Source organism: Aulostomus chinensis, chromosome 20, assembly GCF_037954235.1.
Source record: "Aulostomus chinensis isolate RoL2024-O1b breed Wild chromosome 20, RoL_Achi_v1.0, whole genome shotgun sequence".
NCBI classification, from domain to species: Eukaryota; Metazoa; Chordata; class Actinopteri; order Syngnathiformes; family Aulostomidae; genus Aulostomus; species Aulostomus chinensis.
The window spans coordinates 26,259-48,871 of NC_141339.1; the positions used below are offsets into that span (position 1 = coordinate 26,259).

The 22,613-nt window shown below is 45.9% G+C and overlaps 2 protein-coding genes across 3 annotated transcripts in view; both read right to left on the reverse strand.

Moving 5' to 3' along the window:
- Nucleotides 1-7,685: 7,685 nt before the first annotated feature.
- On the reverse strand, nt 7,686-13,316 carry ndufaf4 (NADH:ubiquinone oxidoreductase complex assembly factor 4). Its single transcript, XM_086189237.1, has 3 exons — nt 13,069-13,316; nt 12,892-12,986; nt 7,686-8,268 (listed from the first exon to the last, which is right to left on the reverse strand). The coding sequence occupies exons 1-3, from the start codon at nt 13,220-13,222 to the stop codon at nt 7,963-7,965; spliced, it is 555 nt and encodes a 184-aa protein (XP_086045363.1). The 5' UTR covers nt 13,223-13,316; the 3' UTR covers nt 7,686-7,962.
- Nucleotides 13,317-15,383: 2,067 nt separating this feature from the next.
- Nucleotides 15,384-22,613, reverse strand: part of dse (dermatan sulfate epimerase) — a 35,442-nt gene continuing 28,212 nt past the window's right edge. The window contains exons 4-5 of one of the 2 annotated variants that reach the window (XM_086189903.1): nt 20,845-21,052; nt 15,384-19,056 (exon numbers count right to left, since the gene is read on the reverse strand). In XM_086189903.1, the coding sequence (XP_086046029.1) occupies nt 17,310-19,056; nt 20,845-21,052 (1,955 nt within the window). In that variant the 3' untranslated portion in view covers nt 15,384-17,309. The remainder of the gene's footprint in view (nt 19,057-20,844; nt 21,053-22,613) is intronic. The other variant, XM_086189902.1, reaches the window with a different exon arrangement.

Below are 22,613 nucleotides of genomic sequence, written 5' to 3' on the forward strand. Positions count from 1 at the left end.
AGCTATGCTTTAATCATCCCTCTGTTCACAACCACCCGACACCGCTGCTGCTGCCGTGGTGAGAGGCTCGTCCTCTGCAGACAGGCCCAGACTGTCTGTGTGTGTGTGTGTGTGAGAGGCTTTTAGTGGGTGTGTACTGATGATGGGGGCGTGGCCATTAGGACCAACAGCTACAGCTGGCTCCATGCTGATGTTGGAGCTCTTGATTGACATTGCACGCTTGTTATACTTGGTGGAAAAATACCCGCATATTTTGACAATTTGATCGTCCACCCACTAACAATTGAGTCTCGTCTCATTCTCGTCAGACGAAAATGTATACAATTTCGTCACATTTTAGTCTTGACAGGGCGATGGTGACGTTTGTCTTAGTCTCATTTTCGTCATGGAAAAAAAGGGTCTGACGTCGTCATTTTCGTTTTCGTCCAGCCTGACGAAAGCAACACTGGAGTCAGTTGAGGTGGTTCGGGCATCTGGTGAGGATGCCTCCTGGACGCCTCCCTCAGGAGGTGTTCCAGGCATGTCTGACCAGGAGGAGGCCTCAGGGCCGACCCAGGACACGCTGGAGGGATTATATTTCTCTGCTGGCCTGGGAACGCCTCAGGATTCCCCCAGAAGAGCTGGTGGAAGTGGCTGGGGAGAGGACAGTCTGGGCTTCCTTGCTGAGGCTGCTGCCCCCGCGACCCGGACCAACCTGATAAGAGGAGGACGATGTCTTTATTTATGACTTCTTCTATTTAAATCTGCAATTGGGACAGGAGCGCTGTCTCTGTTCTGTTGCATCTGCACTCCAAGATGGAAGCAGCAGCACTAAATTGCCATTGACTGGCAGTTGTCTAACCTTTCTTCTAAAGTGTCACAGTGTAACACTAATAACTGGTGGAAGGCACTCAACGGGGGGTAATTAATAGCTTTTGGGCACCCAAGCCCCCAAAACAGGGTGAAGCAGTCCTTCACCCTACAGCTGAATACACTGGCAGAACAACAAGATTTTTCATCTTGTGCTCAGCCTTAAACGGGAAAGGTGTTGCAGTTATCACCCAAACCAATGAGGTGAATGGTAACCAAATCTCAAACATATTTTTTTTTGCAGTGACACAAAATGATCATTTCAGGGACGCTGAGGTATTTTTGTGGTCCAACAGGAAGTGATTGTATCAGGGATGAGGTATGTTAGAAGTAAAGCAAGTAAAAAAGTCACAGGAATTCAGAAAACAAGCCTGGATCCAGAAGTTCTACCAACTACAGACCAACATCACATCTTCCTTTTCTCTCCAAGGTTCTGGAGAAAGCAGTTGCTAAACAGCTCTGTGACTTCTCCACAGCAACAGCTGATTGGAGGATTCAGTCAGGTTCCAGGTTCATCCTAGCACAGAAACAGAACTAGTCAAAGGTACCAGTGACCTCCTACTGGTACCAGATGAGGGACTGGTCTCTGTGCTGGTCTGATACCATTGACCACCATGTCCTTCTACAGAGACTGGAACCTGTCCAGAGCGCTTGCTCTTTTTCTAAATAAAAATTCCAAGCGTTATTCATACTTTTTCAAAACTTGTATATATTTTCCCCAAGACATATCTTGATGTTTTTTATACTTGTGTGCCTACTTTTTTGGTTGCGATTGTACCTATTATGTTTAGTGTAAAAGTTAATGTTAATGAATGAATGCATCATTTGTAGTAAATTAGATTTTACTGACGGAAACTTCTTCAAAACACATAAAAATCACAAGTGTATGACATCACACAAAAAATTTTTCTTTCACTTCACATTTTGGACTAATTTTGTATTTTTGAATTTTTGTGTTCTTCAGTTCATCAACCTCTTCCAAGAGGGCCTCTCTTTACTGGGCCGGGGTGTTTCCTTGAAGTGCAGAGGGAAAAAAAAGATATTTGTTTAAAATTAATGCATTTACAAAAATGTATATATTTTAATGGAAGGAAAATACTTTCTGGGCCGGCACGGTGGAGCAGTGGTCCTCACTGTGGCCCCCAGCAAGAAGGTTGTGGGTGGAGCCCCGGCTGCAGCACGGGGTCTTTCTGGGTGAGTCTCCATGTTCTCCCTGTTCCTGCTGGGTTCTCTCTGGTACTCCAGCTTCCTCCACAGTCCAAAGACATCAAAAGGGACCAGGTTAATCCAGACTCTAAATTGACTGTAGGCGTGGCTGGGAGAGCCAATGGTTGTCTGTCTCTATGTGTTGGCCCTGCCATGGACTGGTGACCTATCCAGGGGGAAGGCTGCTGGGATAGGCTCCACCCCCACCACCCTGAACAGGATAAGAGGGGGAACATGGAGGGATGATGATGATGGATGGATGGAGGGATGGATGGACTGTATATATTATCTAAACATCCAGAGTCAAAGCACATACTAGGTGTACAATATAAAAATTATTACATGTAATTTAATGATAAGGTTTGTATTCACTAACTATGCAAATAAATCATGAAATTAACACAAACATTTAAGTCTTTGATAAATTCAATGTATCTACAGGAACCAGCGTCAATGTAACCATTGAATGAACTATTTGTTACAATCCACAAGATGGCAGTAGAAACCACGATATTGTTGCACTGCTGGCTCAAACTTCGTTTTTTACTCGATTGCAGAAACTACACAAATCTAAACTAATGAATTCTACTGCCATAGTGTTAGAATTAAGCGTAATATTTGACATGATCTGACTTATTACAACAAGGGAGTGGAGCCTATCCCAGCAGCCTTCCCCCTGGACAGGTCACCAGTCCATGGCAGGGCCAACACATAGAGACAGACAACCATTGGCTCTCCCAGCCACGCCTACGGTCAATTTAGAGTCTGGATTAACCTGGTCCCCTCTTGATGTCTGTGGACTGTGGAGGAAGCTGGAATACCAGAGAGAACCCAGCAGGAACAGGGAGAACATGGAGACTCACCCAGAAAGACCCCGTGCTCCAGCCGGGGCTCCACCCACAACCTTCTTGCTTGGGGGCCACAGTGAGAACCACTGCACCACCGGCCCACCGTGGTCCAAAGTTGTCCGAAATAATGGTTCCCTTCTGAGGCGTGAAGATTTAGACAAATCTGACAGGTCACGTGTCTCTAGTCTATCAGACACTTCATTAAAGCAGCAATAAAATGGAATTGCTAACAGCTAGCATGCAGCCGCCTGAGTGATAAGCAAAAGATGAGGAACTTTTTTATTTTCTTCTTAGCTTCATTTATTAAAAATTTTTTTTTGTATTCTGTATCGAGAATTAGGGCAAAGTCTCTATGTTGTATCTGAAAACATCCTATATCAGAATCAGAATACTTTATTTATCCCGGGGGGGAAATTCTGTTAATACCAGTCACATTACCACACTCGTAGACTTTCTGAAACAAATCGGAACCACAGGAAAAAGTGCTGATGTGAAAATTGAAGCTGTTGGACATCACAAGGCCATCACAGAATGGAGCTTCAAATTTCTCACTTGTTTGATGTACAAAGTTCTGGGGCTGATGGACACACCCAATAGGATGCTTCAGGCCGAGGTGATGGATCTAATGCCTGGGGTCCACGTCATTCTAAGCACCTCTTCTTACATAGGTGATCAATAATCAGATGTGGAATTTATGAAATTGTGGGCTGACAGTGAAGATGCAGATGGCACCACCCTGGCCCCCAGCACCACCGTAGGAACCTAGCAGTTCTCTTAGACCAGGACCCTTTAACTCCCACATTCAACAAACCTCCAGGACGCCTTCTTCCATCTACGCAACATCGCTAAGATCAGACACATCCTGGCTCAAGAAGACGCAGAAAAACTAGTCCCTGCTTTTGTCACTTCCAGGCTGGATTACTGTACCGCCCTCCTACCAGGCCTGACTAACAAGTCCCTAAAGACTCTCCAGCTGGTCCAGAACGCTGCTGCCACGTGTTGACTAGAACTGGTAGCAGAGACCAGGTCTCTCCTGGACTGCTTCTCTGCATGGCTCCCTGTCAGATTCAGAACAGAATTTAAAATTCTTCTTCTACCATCAAAGTTGAGTCGACTCCAGCCAATTTTATTTTTATGGCACCAAATCACAGCAAAAGTTCTCTCATGACATCACCTGATCACATCCCCGTCTGTCCATCAGTCTCTCCTCCTTTCTCTCTCTCTTTATCTCTGTCCCTCTCTTTCCTTATCTGTCTTCCTCCATTCTCTGTCTTTGTCTCTGTCCTGCTGTCCTGCTCTCTCTCCGTCCCCACTGATCCTGGATCTGCTCCACCTTCCTGCTGGTAAAGGAAGGTTCTGGTGGCTGCTGTTGCAGGATGTGCTGCTGATGGAGAATTGTTGGGTGGAGGTTCATTGAAGGAGGGAGGTACTGGACCTGCTCTACTTGGACAGAGTCAGGACAGAACTTTGGTTGGGGTTTGGTGCCACACAAATAAAACTGACTTGATTTGACATCCAACAGGAAGTGATCATGTCAGGGATGAGGTATCTTAGTAGTCAAACAGGAAGTGGTCATCTCCTGGTTCCTCCACCAACAGGAAGTGGTCATCTCCTGGCACCTCCCCTAGCGGCCAATAGGATTGCTCTACGTGATTGTGGTGATTGAATCAGTAAATCAGCTCTGGTGAACAAAAGTTGATGATCTTCCAGGTTCAGTTCATCAAGATCATCTTCACTAATGAACCCTCTGATGATGCTGGAAGCCTGGATGCTGCAGTTAGCAGTGCTAAGCTAACGTTACCCTATGGAGGTACCTTCCTCTTCCACTGTTCTCCAACCTCCTATCTAGCCCCTTCCCTTTTCTCCAGCCCCACAGAGAAGGACAAAGGGGTGGGGGAAAGGCTGATGCAGGTTTTCCCTTTCTTGCCAAACAATAGTATTCAATGTTATTGTACTTCTCTCTTCGGGCGTGCTTCCACAGGCTCACTTCAGCTCGGGTCGGGTCGGTATAGCTCTTTTTTTTATTTTATTTTTTTAAACCTGTCCTGTTCAGCAGCATCCATGTTCCTGCTGCCTTGTTGTACTGAAGCAGTTTTATTCTGCATAGGAGGAACCTGATAAACTCCTCCTATCACCTTTTATGTTTAACTTTATTAGGAATGGTGTTGGTTCATTGATGAAGCTACCGGACTGAGGCTCAGGAGAGAGAACAGGGACAGGACAGCGAAGACAAGGAGGGGGGAGACAAAAACAACAACTACAACAGCAGAAAACAACAACAACAACAATTAAAAAAAAACACACGCAAAAAAACAAACAAAAAAACAAACAAAAACCAAATAAACAAAGAAAAAGTAACAACAACAAAAGAAAAAGAAAGAAAAAACATTGGTTGCAGAATTTCCGGTGCAGGCTTACCATTTGGTTTAATATAATTTTAAGATAAATGTCTGAGTGTGTGTTTATGGGTCAGTTGTGCGCTCCATGCGTGTTTGTGTGTATACGCATGTGTGTGTGTGTGTGTGTGTGTGTGTGTGTGTATGTGTGTGTGCTACGGTTTGTCTTGGATGCTGTGCGTAGCTGGCTGTAGCTGATACAGGTAGGTCAGGACCAGGCCACCAGAGCACCCAGAAACTCCCAGGACACAGGGACCCCCAGGACACGGGGAGCCCCAGGCCACCCCTCCCCCCAGGAAACAGCCACAGGCCCAACCCATGCCAGGACCCATAGGAAAGCATAGGAGCAGCAACCCCTACCCAGAAGCAGCCCACAGAGAGACGGGGCAGAGATGACCCCGGTCACGCCGGGTATAGGGCACCACCAGCCAGCCAGCCGGGACCCCCCACTCCCCCAAGAGGCCCAGCCCACCCGCCGGGGTGAGTCGAAGGCACACACGCCCAGGACCGCCACCCCCGGACAAAACAATCATACCCTCATCTTCCTCCATACAGGGGCTGAGAACTCCATAGATGCTGATACGGTCCCGGGCACCTCAGACTTAGTGAAACCGCCAGCGAGTGATCCACCGCACAACAGCAGGGCCCGCGACCAACCCCAGCCCAACCACCACGCCTGGAAGAGGACCACCCCCCCCCCCCCCAAAGAGCCCCAGCCAGGCCCCCAGGCCTGCAATGGTGCAGTTAGCAAAGGAGGCAGCACTGGACCCACTCCTTGCCCCAGCTGCCCCCCCATCCCAACATGGTGCAGGGTGGGTGTTGTGCATGGGAATGTAGATGTGATGATGTGGATGACTAGAATGTGGTTAAAATTGGCGGAGGCACCCTGGGCATGGGAGCCCCGCCGGTTGCAGACGGCAGAGTCTCCCAGTACATTCTCATGCACTCCCCCAAGCCCTAAATGTCTACGATGTGATTAAAATTGGGGGGTCCAGCCCCTCAAGGCCTAGTGACACATAAGATGTGATGTGATGTGAGGGTCAATGAGAGGGGCTGATGAATGGGCCAGACCTGCAGGGGGCCAACTTCCAGACTGGCCCCGCTGACCACCCCGTCACCATGCAACCAGCAGACAGGGAGTCTAGCCTCCCTGGTCCAGGGGTCAGATTGGAGCACCAAGGGGCACTGTCCGGAGATCCGGGCAGAGGGCCCACCACCGTGCAGTGCGAGGGCAGGGAGGGCCCAGGCCCCCAGTGCACAGCGGAACCCCCAGCCAGCAGCCCGTGGTCAGGGCCCCCAGTTCGATCAGCATCAAGGTCAGCCCCCATCCCTCAGACGTCCCCCAGCATCCTCCCTTTGTCCTGAGTGGCGACAGTCCAGGACACCGCGCCAGGGCCCAGCCCGCACGAGGATGGGCCGAGGCTAGCAAACCCCTCCCAGATGTGGGTGCGACCCCCCGGGGGAGCGGCAGGGCCCCAGGCCAGCAAGTCCCAGGCGCCAAGCAATCCACCTCTACCTCACTCTCCAGCCCCTACCTCCCTCCCTCCCACCCCCCCCCCCTCTCCAACCCCCACCTAACCTTCCTTCCCCACCCTACTCCCATAGTCCGGGGGCAAATATGCCCCAGCCGCCACAGCAGGCCCCAGCATGCCCCGCCAGTGCCCGGGGACCGGGCGACCACAGCCCCCCCACCGCAGGACCCCACCGGGGGACCGGCATGAATCCCCGGCACCAGAGCCCAGGGCCCCCGACCCCCCAATACCACAGGGTGCCACCATGATAGGGGAAGCCGCCCCCGCGCCCCCCACACCGTCCCTCAACAGGCGAGACCCAAAGCCGCCCCAGAAGGCAGTAACCCCGGGCCCACCAGCCCAGCGAGCCACCGGACACTCAAGGCAGCCAGCATCCATAGCCACCCGCCCCGGGCCAGAGCCACGAAGGGTCGGTATAGCTCTGTATGGGTGAGTCTCCACTAGAACTGGTACCACGTCAGCGTGGGTGGACTCACCGGCCGAGAGTTTCCCGGCGTAATTTGTGTGCAACACAACAACAACGGAGGACGTGGAGGCGGCGTGACGCCTGCTGCTCGTCAGGGGTTTTTGCTTCAACTAAAAGTGAGGGAGGACAGACAGGCGAGGCTTCAAGTGGAGAAACAGAACCCCCAAGAAAAGAATAAGAGACTTCACCGAGCCATGACCAGGATTCCACCGAGGCCAGGATGATAGGAAGTAGACGGTGTAACAGGTAAGTTACCCAATCAGAGTCCCGCTATGTGTTCACGTCACGTTAGTCCCGCTCGGCTCGCTTGAGACCAAAATGGTAACGGTTCGTACCGTGTTGGGGCCAGTGAGAAGGGGGCTAAACCAATCCGACCCCACCTGAGCCGAAGTGAGCCAGTGGAAACGCGCCCTTACAGTCAGATACTCAAGTAAACGTCTACATGATGCTGCAGAGAAAATAATTATATTTGATTCAAGGAGATAATGAAAAACATTCTCTGAAAGAGAACAAAACTTGACATTAGGACTAATGTATTTATTGTAATTATCCATCTTTTTATTATCACTTTCTCTGATGAATATCCACCGCAGGAATCCTCCAGGATGTTTCAGTTAAACAACCAAGCAGCAACATGAGCCAGCTTTGTCTTTCATCCAACAGTTCTACAAACCCTTTATCTGTTTAGTACTTTGAGTCTTGGGTGGGATGATGTGAACCTGGAGGGGGATGAAGAACTCCAAGAGAGCCTTTGTGTCTCTAATATCCAAACAATATTCCTGAGCAATCTTCTCGGGCGTCCATGTCTGCGGCTGATGCTGATGGCTGCCCAGGGCCTTCAGAGCCTCTGTGAGGGTCAGTTTGCCTTTAGGTATGTCAGTGAGCTCTACCAGGCTGTGGGAGGAGCCCGGCAAGCTGAATCTCAGAGGCCGGCGCTCAGCTTCTCCCACTGCCATCACTTCCTTTGGTGCCTGCGTGAACATGAAGAGCAGAATTGGATAAAGGAAGTCATCAAACTTGTAAATATTTCAGGTAGTTCAAAGATGGTTTCAGGATGACTGCACAAAACAATTCTCCTGGTCCATCTTCGAACAAACTCCACAAAACACTTGTGTTCTCTGCGCAAGAAACTAAACTTTGGGTAATTCCGAAACTTTGGACGAGAAAAAGCACAAAGACAAATGGTAGCAGAGCCAGTGTGGGAAAGGATGGAAATTAATGGCGAGGAGGGAGAACTTATGCTTAGGGTTGGGTTGCCACTGCGAGACATATCAAACACCTGAGCAGGGACATCGAACATATGAAAGCAGAGCTCAAGCAAAGATGAAAAGACTTCATAAACAACGTCAGAAATGACCCGTAGCAGGAATTCCACAGCGATGGGACAGAGATTGGCCAAAATGAACTAAATGTTAACAGAGGTGTATGCAACTATAGTGCTCCGCTTGCTGAAGCAGAGCCACAAGTGGAAGAAACAGACAGTTCACAACAAGTTAAGGGACCCCCTGCTGTTCACCTCAAGCCACAGAAACGTCCTCAAGCTTAAGTATGTGACCTAGAGAAGGTCACGCTGGATTAAAGGAAGGCACAGACAGAAGCTCAGCGCTTTCATTCATAACCTGGATTGAGACCCAGCTGGGGCTGGACAGGCCCTATCCATCTATCGATAGATAGATAGATAGATAGATAGATAGATAGACAGACAGATGGGTCTAAGGATGACTTAGATACTTAGACTCTATCTATCGATCTATCGATCGATAGATAGATAGATCTATAGATAGATAGACAGACAGACAGACAGACAGATGGATCTAAGGATGACTTAGATACTTAGACTCTATCTGTCTATCTATCTATCTATCTATCGATCTATCGATAGATAGATAGATAGAGATAGATAGATAGACAGATAGATAGACAATAATAATACTTGTTTTTAATATACTGACTTGCTAGATGACCTATTTCACTCTCTTCCCACTCCTTCTTCGACTCTATTAAACTTAAATCTCTGCCACGTCTTGGGATCAACCAGGGAGGGACATTACTGATAGGCGTAGGGGTGCTGAACCTAATGTTTTCCAGTGTATATTCCTGTGAATTAGCTTTTATCACCCAACCAAATCCATTACATTGAAACTTATCATATTGCCAACATTCCTTCATGACACTCGTGGTAGGATTTCAATACCACGCCCACATAGACGGCTCCAATATGGAAGCATCAGTTTATCTCTTCTCAAATGGAATGGCGCTTCCCCTAATTCTAACTGCATTGCTTCAATAGGTGTTGACCTCACCGCCCCAGTGCATGACCTCAGTGCTTTATTCACTGCCCTATCAACCTTATCTAAATGTGACTTAGCTGCCGCACCATACACAAAACAACCATAATCAGTTATTGACCTCATTAAAGCCCTTCAAATATACATCAATGCCTGTTCATCTGCACCCCATTCCTGCCCCACTATCGCTCTCATTAAATTAACAACCTGTTTGCATTTCAATTCCACTTCCTCCCTTTTGGTCTCACCAAATACCCAGATATTTGAATGTATCTACTTTCTCCATAACTTGACCATACAACGTCAGGCTCTGTTCGTTTATACCTTTCTTCCTTGTAAAGAGCATGTAACAGGACTTGCTTGCAGAAAGTTTGAATCCCCAATCACACGACCACTGTTCTGTTTTTCGTATTCCGTCTTTGATTTTACCCATCACACCAGGGATATCTGGTCCCCTTGCCTAGATGGCACCATCGTCCGCATAAAGAGCTGACCCAATCCCCCTGTCCAGATTCATGAAGATATCATTAATCTTAACATTAAACAACACTGGACTAATAACACTGCCTTGTGGTCTTCCATTCACAATATCAAAGTCATCAAACAACTCTGATCCCACCTTAACTCAGAATCTTCAATCAGATAAGAAGTCTAACACCCGGTTATAGAACCTCCCTCTAATTCCCATCCTGTTCAGTTTAATTAACAAGCCTTCTCTCCACAGAGAATCAGAAGCTTTTTCAATATCAAAAAATACAAGTCATTAATTCTTTCATTTTAAATGTCGTCTCTATTTCATTACTTACTTTTACAACAGCATCCATTGTTGACCGTCCTTTCCGAAATCCACTTTGATAAGGCGCAAATAACCCTCTTTGTTCTTAAAAGTAATGAAGTCTTCTGACTAATATCTTTTCCATCTATTTGCATAAATGAGAGCTAAGTGCTACAGGTCTATAGTTACCAGCATTTGTTGGATCTTTACCAGGTTTGTTAAAAGGTAGTATGACTGCACTCTTCCAACTTTTCTCCAATTTGAACTTCCCTCCCTATCGTAGAACAATAATTCCCCCATGCATTACGCTTGCTCTTCTTGATTCCTCTGCGAGCTAAAGCCTTTTTCCTTTGATAGTTAAGCATATTTCCTTGATTTAAGTTATTCCTCAACATTCTCAATGCACTATTTCGTTCCTTTATAGCTTCAGTACATTCAACGTTCCACCACGTAACCATTTCCTTCCCCCCACCCAAAGTCTTCATTGGTAAACTATTTAATGCAGCATTTCGTATTAAATTTGAGATTTCAGACGCACATTCCTCAATATTCCCCTCACATGAAACAAGTTTGACTGACTCCCTACATACCTTTGTGAATTCTTCCCAATCTGCTTTTGCAAAGCCCCACTTCTTATGATGAGGCCTCTCTTGTATATTTATATCTACATTAACAGAGCACATAATTGGAAAATGGTCGCTGTCATCAACACTCCACTCACACACACTTGCCAAATTATTGGAAATTAAAGTGAGATCAATGCATGACAATGTATTAGACCATGTATAAATTCTAGTGCCATTTCCATTATTTAGACTGACTGGCTGTCTCACATCCATCAATTCTTCCACCACCTCTCCATTATTCACAGTGTGTACTACCCCAGAGGCCACTGTGTGCATTAAAGTCCCCGCACCATATTTCTCTCCTATTTCCTTGTCAATTTACAATCTTCTCTAAGGTTCCTAGTCCAAGTTAACTATTATAATGTTCTCATCTGTTTTACAAATTTCTGTAACAACACATTCCATTTCTGAAGCCGTTTTTATCCTTCTAAATGCAATCCCATCCCTACTCAATGTTGCACAACCTCCACCCTGATTTTCACTTCTATCATACCTTACTGATTGATATCCAGGTAAAATAAAATCAAGGTGGGGTCGAAGCAAAGTTTCTTGTATACAAGCAACATCAGGTTTGCTTTTGGCTTCTGAAATCAACTTTTTGAATTCCTGACCATTTGCAATGAGGCTTCTAGCATTCCACTGTAAAAGATGGAATACCATTATCAGGTTAAGCAACACCCTGAGACCCTCCACCATTATTCATGCTCAGCATTCCATGTATGTCTTCAGCTCTCAAGTCTTTAATTCCTAGAAACTCCTCAGCAGCTTCCACCACTGTTTTAATTCTGTCGCTTTTCCTCTCTTGTCTTGTAGCGACATTTACAACTTTACACATGAAAGCTACAAAGCTCTTCTTCTCTACAATTAAGGTGTTCTCAACATTGCATTTGTCATTCCATGTTGGCTGTGGAGGTGCTGGCCTTTCTGGCTGGAATCTCCTCACGTTTGTTCTCTGAGGTAGGCCTTCGGCACTCATTTGCATCTCATCATCATACATGTTTTCATGATACCTCCTCTGCTCTCTTCCATTGGTGGTGACACTCTTTACTGCATCTGCATAGGTCACCTTATTCTCAATTTTATACCTCTGTACCTCTTTGGCTTGTTTCTGTATCACACATCCAGCAAATGCAGCACGATGCTCAACTCCACAGTTACAGCACTTTAGCTTAGCATCCTTGCTACATTTACCACCGTCGTGCTCCCCTCCATGTTTTGCTTCCATTTACATTGCTGTGCTGTGTGTCCCATTCTTTGGCATTTATAACACCTTAAAGGTTGTGGGATGTTCTCTCTCACCCGATAGTTAATCCATCCCATCCTCACCTCAGTTGGCAGTACTTTCTGAAACATCAATAATACTGACAAACTATTGGATTTGACACCACCTCTATTAGTTTGGAGTCTTTTGGCCTCAATCACCTTTCCGCCTTGTATCTCTCTTTTCACTTCTTCCATGGACATTTCCAATGGCACATTTGAAATCACTCCTCTCCTCTTTGCTGCCATTCCTGGTATATGGACCGTGATATCGCCACCATCCAGACTGCTCATTTACAGTTATCCTTTCCTGTTGTGTTTTATTTATTGCTGAAAGCAGGATTCTCCTATTACTCAGCAATTTCGCATACTTTATTTTTCCAATTGCTTTCTTCACCTGAACTGGTGAAAATGACCTTTATCGTGACTGAGTGGAATAACAACGCTACACTCACCCTAACCAACCACCAACCCGACGCTCTCTCCAAACGGTTCACTCGCCTTCCTTCATGGACTTCTTTCCTTCTGAAACAGCTGATACAAGTGTGTAGCACGCGCGAGCGTGCGTGTGTGTGTGTGTGTGTGTGTGTGTGTGTGTGTGTGTGTGTGAGAGAGAGGGGGGGGGGGGGGGAGGGAGAGACAGACCTCTGCTGCTTCTGGATCTTTCGACTCTACGTAGACGGACTTGAGGAGAGCCAGAAGAGGGTCGTTCTTCTGATGGAGGGACTCCGCGCTCTCTTCTAAACACACACACACACACACACACACACCATTAACAGACGTTCATCTACGCGTATCTGTGACCTCTGTCCGGGCACTCACCTCCAGCGCTGCCGGCATCGCGCGGGACCGGGGCCGCGTGTCGGACCGGGGCCGCGTGTCGGGGCGCGGCTCGCGGCTTCTCCCGGGAGATTTCTCGTTGAACCCTGTTTTCTATGTTGAAGTTTCTCCACATCCGCGCAACTCGAGCACCCATGTTTCACAACCAGCGGAGAACGGAACCATCCGTGACGAAGGCCAGTAAAAAGGTTCATAAAAGGAGAAGAGCGCAGTTTGAAAAGAAACAGCACCACCATATGGTTGGGGGTGGGGTTTCACCCTTGACACGTCATCAGTCTGTGTAAGAGCAAAGCTGTCAAGTGACACAACGTCACTTTGCAAGTGTCATTTGTGATACTTATGACTATTTTTATGTAATTTTTTTACTTATAGCTGATTGATCTTAATCCGAATTGACTGATTGTTTCGTCATTTGGTTTAGAACATTGCCATGATATTATAGTTACAGATTAATTTAGTTATCTGAGGTCATTTCAATACCACGGTGGCCCGGTGGAGCAGTGGTCCTCACGGTGGCCCCCCAGCAGAAGGTTGTGGGTGGAGCCCCGGCTGCAGCACGGGGTCTTTCTGGGTGAGTCTCCATGTTCTCCCTGTTCCTGCTGGGTTCTCTCTGGTACTCCAGCTTCCTCCACAGTCCAAAGACATCAAGAGGGGACCAGGTTAATCCAGACTCTAAATTGACGTGTTTTTTGATGTGTTGGCCCTGCCATGGACTGGTGACCTGTCCAGGGGGAAGGCTGCTGGGATAGGCTCCACCCCCACCACCCTGAACAGGAGAAGAGGGGGAACATGGAGGGATGGATGGATGGATGAAGGGATGGATGATGAATGGATGGATGATGGCTGGGTGGATGGAGGGATGGATGGATGAATAGAGGGATGATGGATGGATGGATGAATAGAGGGATGATGGATGGAGGGATGATGGATGAATAGAGGGATGATGGAGGGATGGATGGATGGATGAATAGAGGGATGATGGAGGGATGGATGGATGAATAGAGGGATGAATAGAGGGATGATGAATAGAGGGATAATGGATGTATGAATAGAGGCACGATGGATGGATGGATGAATAGAGGGATGATGGATGGATGGATGGATATCAATACCAATAGCCTAACAAGCAACAGCCAGGATATGACTCTTGAAATACTGGAAAAAGTACAAGAAAACGTGATTTTTTTTTTTAATGAAGGCCATCATCATATTTCCTGAGCGATGCATCAAGATTGTTGTATGCATGGGGAATGGCCATGAACAAATTTCTCACTCTGTAAGCCAATAAAGTTCATCCTGAATCCTGAAGATGAAATTTCACAATGGCGTAGCTCTGAGAACTCGAGGATCCAGATGTAACCCACTCCTCCAAAACGTTTGTACAAAATTTGTTGGGAACTTGTTGTGTACTTCTGCAAAGATGAAGACAAAAATACTGTTTCTGCTGCTTCAGATGAAGAAAATGGGAAGATTGTTGTTCGTTTTCGAAGTCGTATTTCCTCAAGCATGTTGAATAAATTCCTCAAACGTGAGCCGGTAGGCGGCAGCGTTTCTTCTTCCACCACATTTAAGAGGCCTCAACATCTACATGAAGGAGGTTCAGGTTTGATCACCACTGATTTCAACACATTTATTTGTCACTTATTAAGATGATGAAGTTACTCCATCACTTCCATCCTTTAGTGCTAATGCAGCAAGATGAGCCAGTCAAAACAGATTAGTCAGGTTATCTTGTTGTAGCAGAGAACACATCTGCAGCACATCTGGTACAGATTATCTGCTCAATGAGAACAAAACCAGCCACAGCATTTTTGTGGAGACAAGAATGGAAGCATCAGTTCTCCACCAGGACTGTCAACAGGGGCGGAGCCAGACATTTTTCATTGGCGTGGCCAGGGTGAGACCATCACTCACATAGGGGTGGCAATAAGTAGATACCTAAAATGTCTCGATGACTTTTACAGGTGCAGGTACTCTCCACCGCAGCCGCGATCTCTTTTCTCCTGCGGCGCTCCCGCCTGCTCTCTGCTCCTACCGATTTGTGTCCTACAGCTAAATGTGTCCGTGCGGAAACGGCAGTTAGGTGGAACCAGTATTCCGCGTGAGAGTGGCGTTTAGACAAATTATTCCTCGGATTCATGAGAGCATCATTTTCAGGTCGAAAAAGCCAGATTCCCAGCAAAATCACACACCTGAGATTGAGATGCGTCACAAATAGAATATAAGCATTCTCCTGCAGCTTTAATTAGAATGATTTCTTTGGTTCTAGATAGATACATCGATAGATAGAACTTTATTGATCCCACAACGGGGAAATTTGTGTGCAGGGTTGCAGGGTTTTCTATTTCTTTGCTGTTGACAAGGCAAACTCGTCTTCCTTTTCTTGTAAGTGAAGACACACAAAAAATGACCAAAGCAGGTATTTTATTTACAAATGGTAAAAAAAAGACCATAAAAATATATCTTGTTTTCACATATATACATTTAAATGTATTACCAACTACTGGATGTAGACCAGACAAACCTCAAGTATAGATGTGACAACTCCATCATAGCGGCAGGATGTCAGAACATTAGTGAACAACATTCAATGTTGTCAAGATCAGGCCTTGTGAATTCAGAATGTCTGAACATCAGAAACAGCTAACTTACCACCTGGTAGAGTAACATGAAGATTAACGTGAACACACAGGTGTGCAAACACAAGACATGTTTCACTGAAGAGCCGTGGCAACAATCCTTGTGGCTTTTTGACTTTTTCACAGACGTGTATCATAATAAAGTGAAACAATCCACATTTTCCAGATAACGTATCAACTAGCACGAGGTCTGCAACAAAGGACTAGGACTAGGACTAAAAGTAGGACTAGGACTAGGACTCTGGCACTAGACCCAATCTTATAAGGTGACCTTCATGAGAGACTAAAACATTGGGTGGTCTGAATTGGGTTATACTCAGACCTGAAGTTCAACAGAACCTCCTAACCTTTATCTCAGTTCAGAACTAACATATTAGTTTTAAGTATTAGGACCACTGTTGGGATAATTAAACTTTAATTTTTCAAATATTTTGGGAGAGAAGTCATAATGTCATGACAAATAAGTTCAAAATTTAGTAAAAACAAAAAACAGTAATAATTTGAAGAACATAATATGAAAAAAACAACTGACTCGTAACTGAGACAGGAAAAAAACTGAGATAAGGAGTTTTGAAGAAGTTCAACAAGCATTTACATTTTAAGAATCAGACATCACAAAACATTTAGAATAATATGAGGATGAAGTAAAAGAGAAATACAAACTTTTTCTAGTTCATTCATGTCTTCATACCATGTTTTTTTAGGGTTCACATTCATAATGTTACAGGAAAACAACTTTAACTCTTCGGTGCAAGGCAAAGCACCGCAGGTAAGTTGAGTTCAGGGGTTAATTTCAGATAGTACCATGAACTTGTTGTCATATATGCTTACATATTCAATTGAGTCACGATGTAATTAAATGTGGATTCACTGGCAAACATTTAACCCTAACTATTACCCAGAACAGAACTGTGAACATGTTTATGTTATTATACTAAGTCTGAAAATCAACACACAAAAATGGAGAGTATTGACAAACTCCACAGTAAAATCCTTCAGAACAGAAAAGATGAATCTGGAAAGTTTGGTTTCTTGATGGTTCTGGTACTGATGACAAGAAGAATAAAAAGAACAGACAAGAATGTTTGTAGTTATTTCTGCAGTTTGTTCAAGTGTTCACTAGCTTGAAGGCAGCAACACTGAACCATAGTCATCATCTAGACCACCTAACCTGTCCAAGGGCACAGTCGGCCAAAAACTATCCGAGCAAATGCTGGGTGAGAGGCGGGGCTTCACTTGGACAGTTTGCCTGTCAATCACTGACACACAGTGACAGCCTACCAATCAAACCTACCACTCATGTACAGTCTAATCACTAGAAACAGCAACTGAATAGAACCCCCGCAGACACAGCAAGAACATGGCTGCCAGTTAGGACCCTACTGGCATGTGAGCCCCAACCCCATGGGGAAAGGTGGGTTAGAAAATACACTGTCACTTGTCTGAATGATTATATAAGGAGGCAAAATAGCCCAAAATGATGAAGTTTTTTGCCTGGCATCTCTCGCCTTGATGATGAAACCTGGGGTTTTTTGTTACCCAACAGTGACCCTAATGAGAGTTGGGGGTCAGACTGAGCTGACTTCAACATTGTGTGTGAGAGCAGGAGGAGTAAAGGAAGAGTAAGATGAAGCAGTCAATGAGGAGGATGGTGTAAAAACATCTCTGGGTGTGCAAGCTTCGAGCCCTCTGGAAGCGACTCAATAACACAGCCAGCAGCAAGAAGAAGGTGGCTGTGTTCAGGAGGAGGAATAGTCTTATGTAGGAGGAGGTACTGGAAAGACCCTCACTCCCTGCCGTAGCCACCATATGAACCTCCTTGTATTTGCGGCCCTTCACAAAGGCCCCCTTCCGGTTTTTATGGCCATCGGCATAATCCATAAAAGCATGGGAGTCTGCGTCTCCCTCCTCTGGATTGTCGTCATATACTCGCTTCGAGGTCCTCTGTCTAGCCTTCTTTTCTCTCAACTCAATCTGTGCAAAAATGTCAGGCAGACTCTCAGAGAGTTTTTCCCCGAGGTTCAATTTTTTTCCCATTTTCCCCTTGCCGTGTTTCTTGGACATGGCAAACATCTTTTCAATGACTTCCTCTGTCTTCTTTTTATCAGAGAATTGAAGGAGGCGCTCCGCAGTCTTACGGAAGCTGGCCGTGTTGAGAACCCTTCCCAGGATGTGTCTCTCCATCTGCTGGAAGACAGGCTTGACATGCTGAAGGTTGTCCTCCACCACATTGATGTATTCCTCTACTTCCTCCGGAGACCTGTCTGCCATAGCCACTTCCTTCTCAAATACAATCTTTTTCTGGTCCAGCAGTACCATGGCGAACAAAGGCTTGCTGGGGACTTCTCCGGTCAGCAGGTAGATGGTGTAAGTGTGGTCTTTGGTGGCCAGATAAATATCAACTCTCTGGTCATCACCACGCAGGCTGAAGCTCTCTATGTTCACACCAGGTCCAAAGAAGATGTAGGCCATCCGGGTGTAAGGGTATCTCAGAGGAACTGTGACATTCACATAGTTTGAGCCATTATACGGGTAACCTCGAGGGTAATTCCAGTAACCTAGCATCCCTCTGTTACTGGAACCAGTGTCATCCATCCAGAACATATTATACCTGTCCTCACCATGTGACACAAATGCACCATGAACACCATCTACTTTGGAATCCTGGAAAGGTAGCTCTGTGTTGTGGAAGAAGGCACTCATGGCCCTTGTTGGGCTGTCTTGATCCAGGTGGATGTGGTCCACAAGCAGCAAGAGTTGCGGGTGAAGGAGTATCAGGTTTCTCTGAAAGTTTCGGATTTTCAGCTCTGGGTTGTAGGCAGAACGTCCCTCCCCACGTATGAAGACCATCCCCTGTCTCTCCATGGCAGCTTCTACTCTTCCCTGAGCATCAGCAGCAAGCCCAACCTTGTATTTCAGCCACTTGGAATCACAGGCTTCAGTTACCTGGCCAGCCCACGGCTTAAAGCAACTCCCTGAGAGGGTGGAGCCAAACAACACCCCGTTGTTCAACAATGTGTATTTTGGTCCATATAGTGCCTCAGTGATGAATGGGACACCATTTGGTGCAAAAGTGAAAGTGTTCTGATCAGGGTGCTCGTGGCCAGCATTGAAGTTCCTCCACCCTCTGATCCATTCTTTGTACTTGTTCTTGTGAACGATGTCAAATATGGCGCGTCCTCCCAGCTTGCCTGACTTGAAGGAGATAAAGGAGCGGTTTGTGTCCGCAGGTAAAGCACTGCCATAGGTCACCACGCCCCAGTCCTCAAAGTAATGGAGTTGGGCTGTTCCAAAATCTGGAGGAGGTTTAGGATTAAGGCCTGGGTCAAACCTGCAAAAAACCCAAAAAGAGTGGTCAGATGCAGTTTAAATATATTTCACAGGCTGTACAGCACTCAAGTCATTCTTTATGCCATCACCAAAATTACCTTTTGACAGCTATACAATTATAAACATGTACCACCAGTCTGGTCCGCTTACAATAGATCAGCCATAACAGTAAAACATATTAGGGTTGTATTTGACGTACAGATAAATACAGAACAGATGGGTTAGGGTTATGTCAGACAATGACAAAAAAACAGATATCTATATGGGATATTATAAATTATAATCATGCAGCCAATTATAGTATATTATGGATCAAATGGATGCATTTTAATCCATTATGGATCAAAACTGCAGTTTTTACGAATGTCAACCAGACTGGGCCATTTTCACAATACAGGATTTTCTTATACACAGGCCATCCATCCATCTGTCCATTTTCTTCTACTTATCCTGTTCAGGGTCGTGGGGGGGTGGAGCCTATCCCAGCAGCCTTCAGGTGAGAGGCGGGGTTCACCCTGTCCATGGCAGGGCCAACACATATAGACAGACAACCATTGGCTCTCCCAGCCACGCCTTCGGTCAATTTAGAGTCTGGATTAACCTGGTCCCCTCTTGATGTCTTTGGACTGTGGAGGAAGCTGGAGTACCAGAGAGAACCCAGCAGGAACAGGGAGAACATGGAGACTCACACAGAAAGACCCCGTGCTGCAGCCAGGGCTCCACCCACAACTTTCTTGCTGGGGGGCCACAGTGTTGACCACTGCTCCACCCTGCTGCCCTAAATTAGACAATAATACTATTATTTTAACACAGGTGATCAACTGTTTTTGCTGCCAGCGTCTTCCTGGATAACCGCAAACTAACCAACAAAACAAACTATAACTGTTCCAGTTTGTTTCTCATTCACAGTAACACTAAGCACGACTAGCTGGCACATTCAGCGAACCAACATGCTCATCCATGGTAGTGTAGAAGCGAAGCATTCTATGTTTTTATCTCAAACCAGTTTATAGTCTGAGACCCTGGTAACTCACCCAAGGTGAAAACCAAAATGACAAGACGTTTTCTATCAGAACTGACAGACTGTGTAATGTCCTGCTTAAGAGATCAGGGGCCGGATTCACAATTCCACCCCCTGCCACTCTTAACAAGATAAGAGGTAGAAAATGAATGGATGGATGGATGGATGGATGGATCATGTTTTTGAATTGTTTTATTGATTTTTATTTTAATTCATTTAACCCTAACCCTACACAAGAGTCAAAAGAAGACTCCATCCAAATGACTAAATATTTGTTGAGGACAGAAACTTTGAGTACAACTCTGTAACAGGCTGTTTGTCTGTGTTCACTAAAAGTAGACAACATGGACAGGTACATAATTTTTATCTGTTTGTCTTCCATCTTCCATTTATGTCTGTCTTCCTGCAACAAGTGAACCTCCAATGACATTTCAGAGCGAGACTTCTGTTACATATTAGCCACACATAACATTGTGACTGGTTATGGCATTCTCAACAAATGTTTAACAGATCTGAAGAATTTTTGTTCCAATTATTCATTTAGCTCCAAACGGAATGGAAAATAGCAGTCATCTTAAGAAAGGGTTGAATTATTGTCTAAATGATCGGTTACTGCTTATTATAGTCTGACTTTTCAGGATTAATTTTTTAATTTTCAACCAAGTCAACATAAACATATAATATACTGTAGGTCAACTGGATTTCAAATTCATAGTTTATAAAAAAGGTACGAAACAAGGCCATGAGCAACTGCTCTCACACACTCACCAGATGAACTCAGTGTGGAGAGTACACCATCGCTGGCCTTTGCCAGCCTGCCCTGGCCCGTCCCTCACTCTGTTCTGATGAATCAGACCAGCCAGCCAGTTTCCGCTGCCATTACGCAACACATAGCGGTCCAAGAAGACCAGCTGGCTCTCTGGTCCATAAAACCAGTTGTAGTTGGAATCTGCAATGGCAACAGTCCGCTGAAATCCTGGTGAGACAGTTCAAACACAGAAATTCCAATTTCACTTATTATCATCTGGGATGAGAGGATGGAGTGAGCTAAACAAATGCAGATTCACAGCACTGAAGCTCCCACCAGACACACGTGGCAAGCTGAGAAACAGAAAACTGGCCAATGTAGCTCCACTACTAAGCTATGTTTTTTCAATTTCGATTTTACAATGAAGCAAATGCATTTCAAGTTAGAATTCTTTTAATGATCACGATAACTGTCAGTCAAACAGAGGGAAAAGTGGTTCGTTCAGTAAACAAAATAAAACCCATAAAAGCCTTCAGTAACACAGAATTGTAACTGTATGTATGTCTACTCATGTATATTCTGTATATGTGCCTGTGCTCACGTGTTCAAAACACATGCTCAAATTAGATATTTTTAGACACATCTGCAGGATATGTCCCTCTATGGACATTTCTGCCCAAGCAAATACTAATGCATATCATTAGGGTTTAATCAATATCGATACCAGTACCAACACTCGTTATTGATACTGATTGTCTTCGTCGTCGTCCCCCTCCTCTTATCCAGTTGGTCCGGGTCGTGTGGGCAGCAGCCTCAGCAAGGAAGCCCAGACTGTCCTCTCCCAGCCACGTCCACCAGCTCTTCAGGGGGAATCCCGAGGCGTTCCCTGGCCAGCCGAGAGATATAATCCCTTCAGCGTGGACTGGGTCGGCCCCAAGGCCTCCTCCTGGTCGGACATGCCTGGAACACCTCCTGAGGGAGGCGTCCTCACCAGATGCCTGAACCACCTCCACTGACTCCTCTACATGGAGGAGCAGCAGCTCTACTCTGAGTCCCTCCTGAAGGACTGAGCTTCTCACCCTGTCTCTAAGGGAGAGCCCAGCCTCTCTGAGGAGGAAACTCATTTCAGCCGCTTGTATTCGCAATATTGTTCTTTCGGTCATTACCCAAAGCTCATGACCACAGGTGAGGGTTGGAACGTAGATTGACTGGTAAATCAAGAGCCTCACCTTCTAGCTCAGCTCCCTCTTCACCACAATGGACTGGTTTAGCACCCGCATCACTGCGGATGCCGCTCCAATCTGCCTGTCAATCTCCCGCTCCATCCTACCCTCACTCGTGACCAACCTCAGACTTGGAGGTGCCGATTCTCATCCCAGCAACTTCACATTAGGCTGCGAACTGTCCCAGCAAGAGCTGGAGGTCGTGACCTGATGGAGCTAAGAGGACCACATCATCCTCAAAAAGCAGAGACGACATCCTCCCGCCACCAAATGATCGATACTGCCCTGGTTTCGCGGTGGTAAATCGGGATCTCTGTATTAATGGACTTGTAGAGGCTACTGTTCGGTTCACATTCCCTTAAGGACGAGCAATATTTACAATTAGAGACATAACGATAACTTATATTTGCAGAGTTAATAACTACAAGCTTCACATGCATACTCACCATGAATTGCTGTTGTCGAAGCAGTGTTGGAGTTTAAGCTGGAAAGTTGCACTGAGGAGGATGCAGCATCTGCGTTTGCCACTTGGTTTAATAAGCAGTCAAAAACGCTGCTCTCCTTCA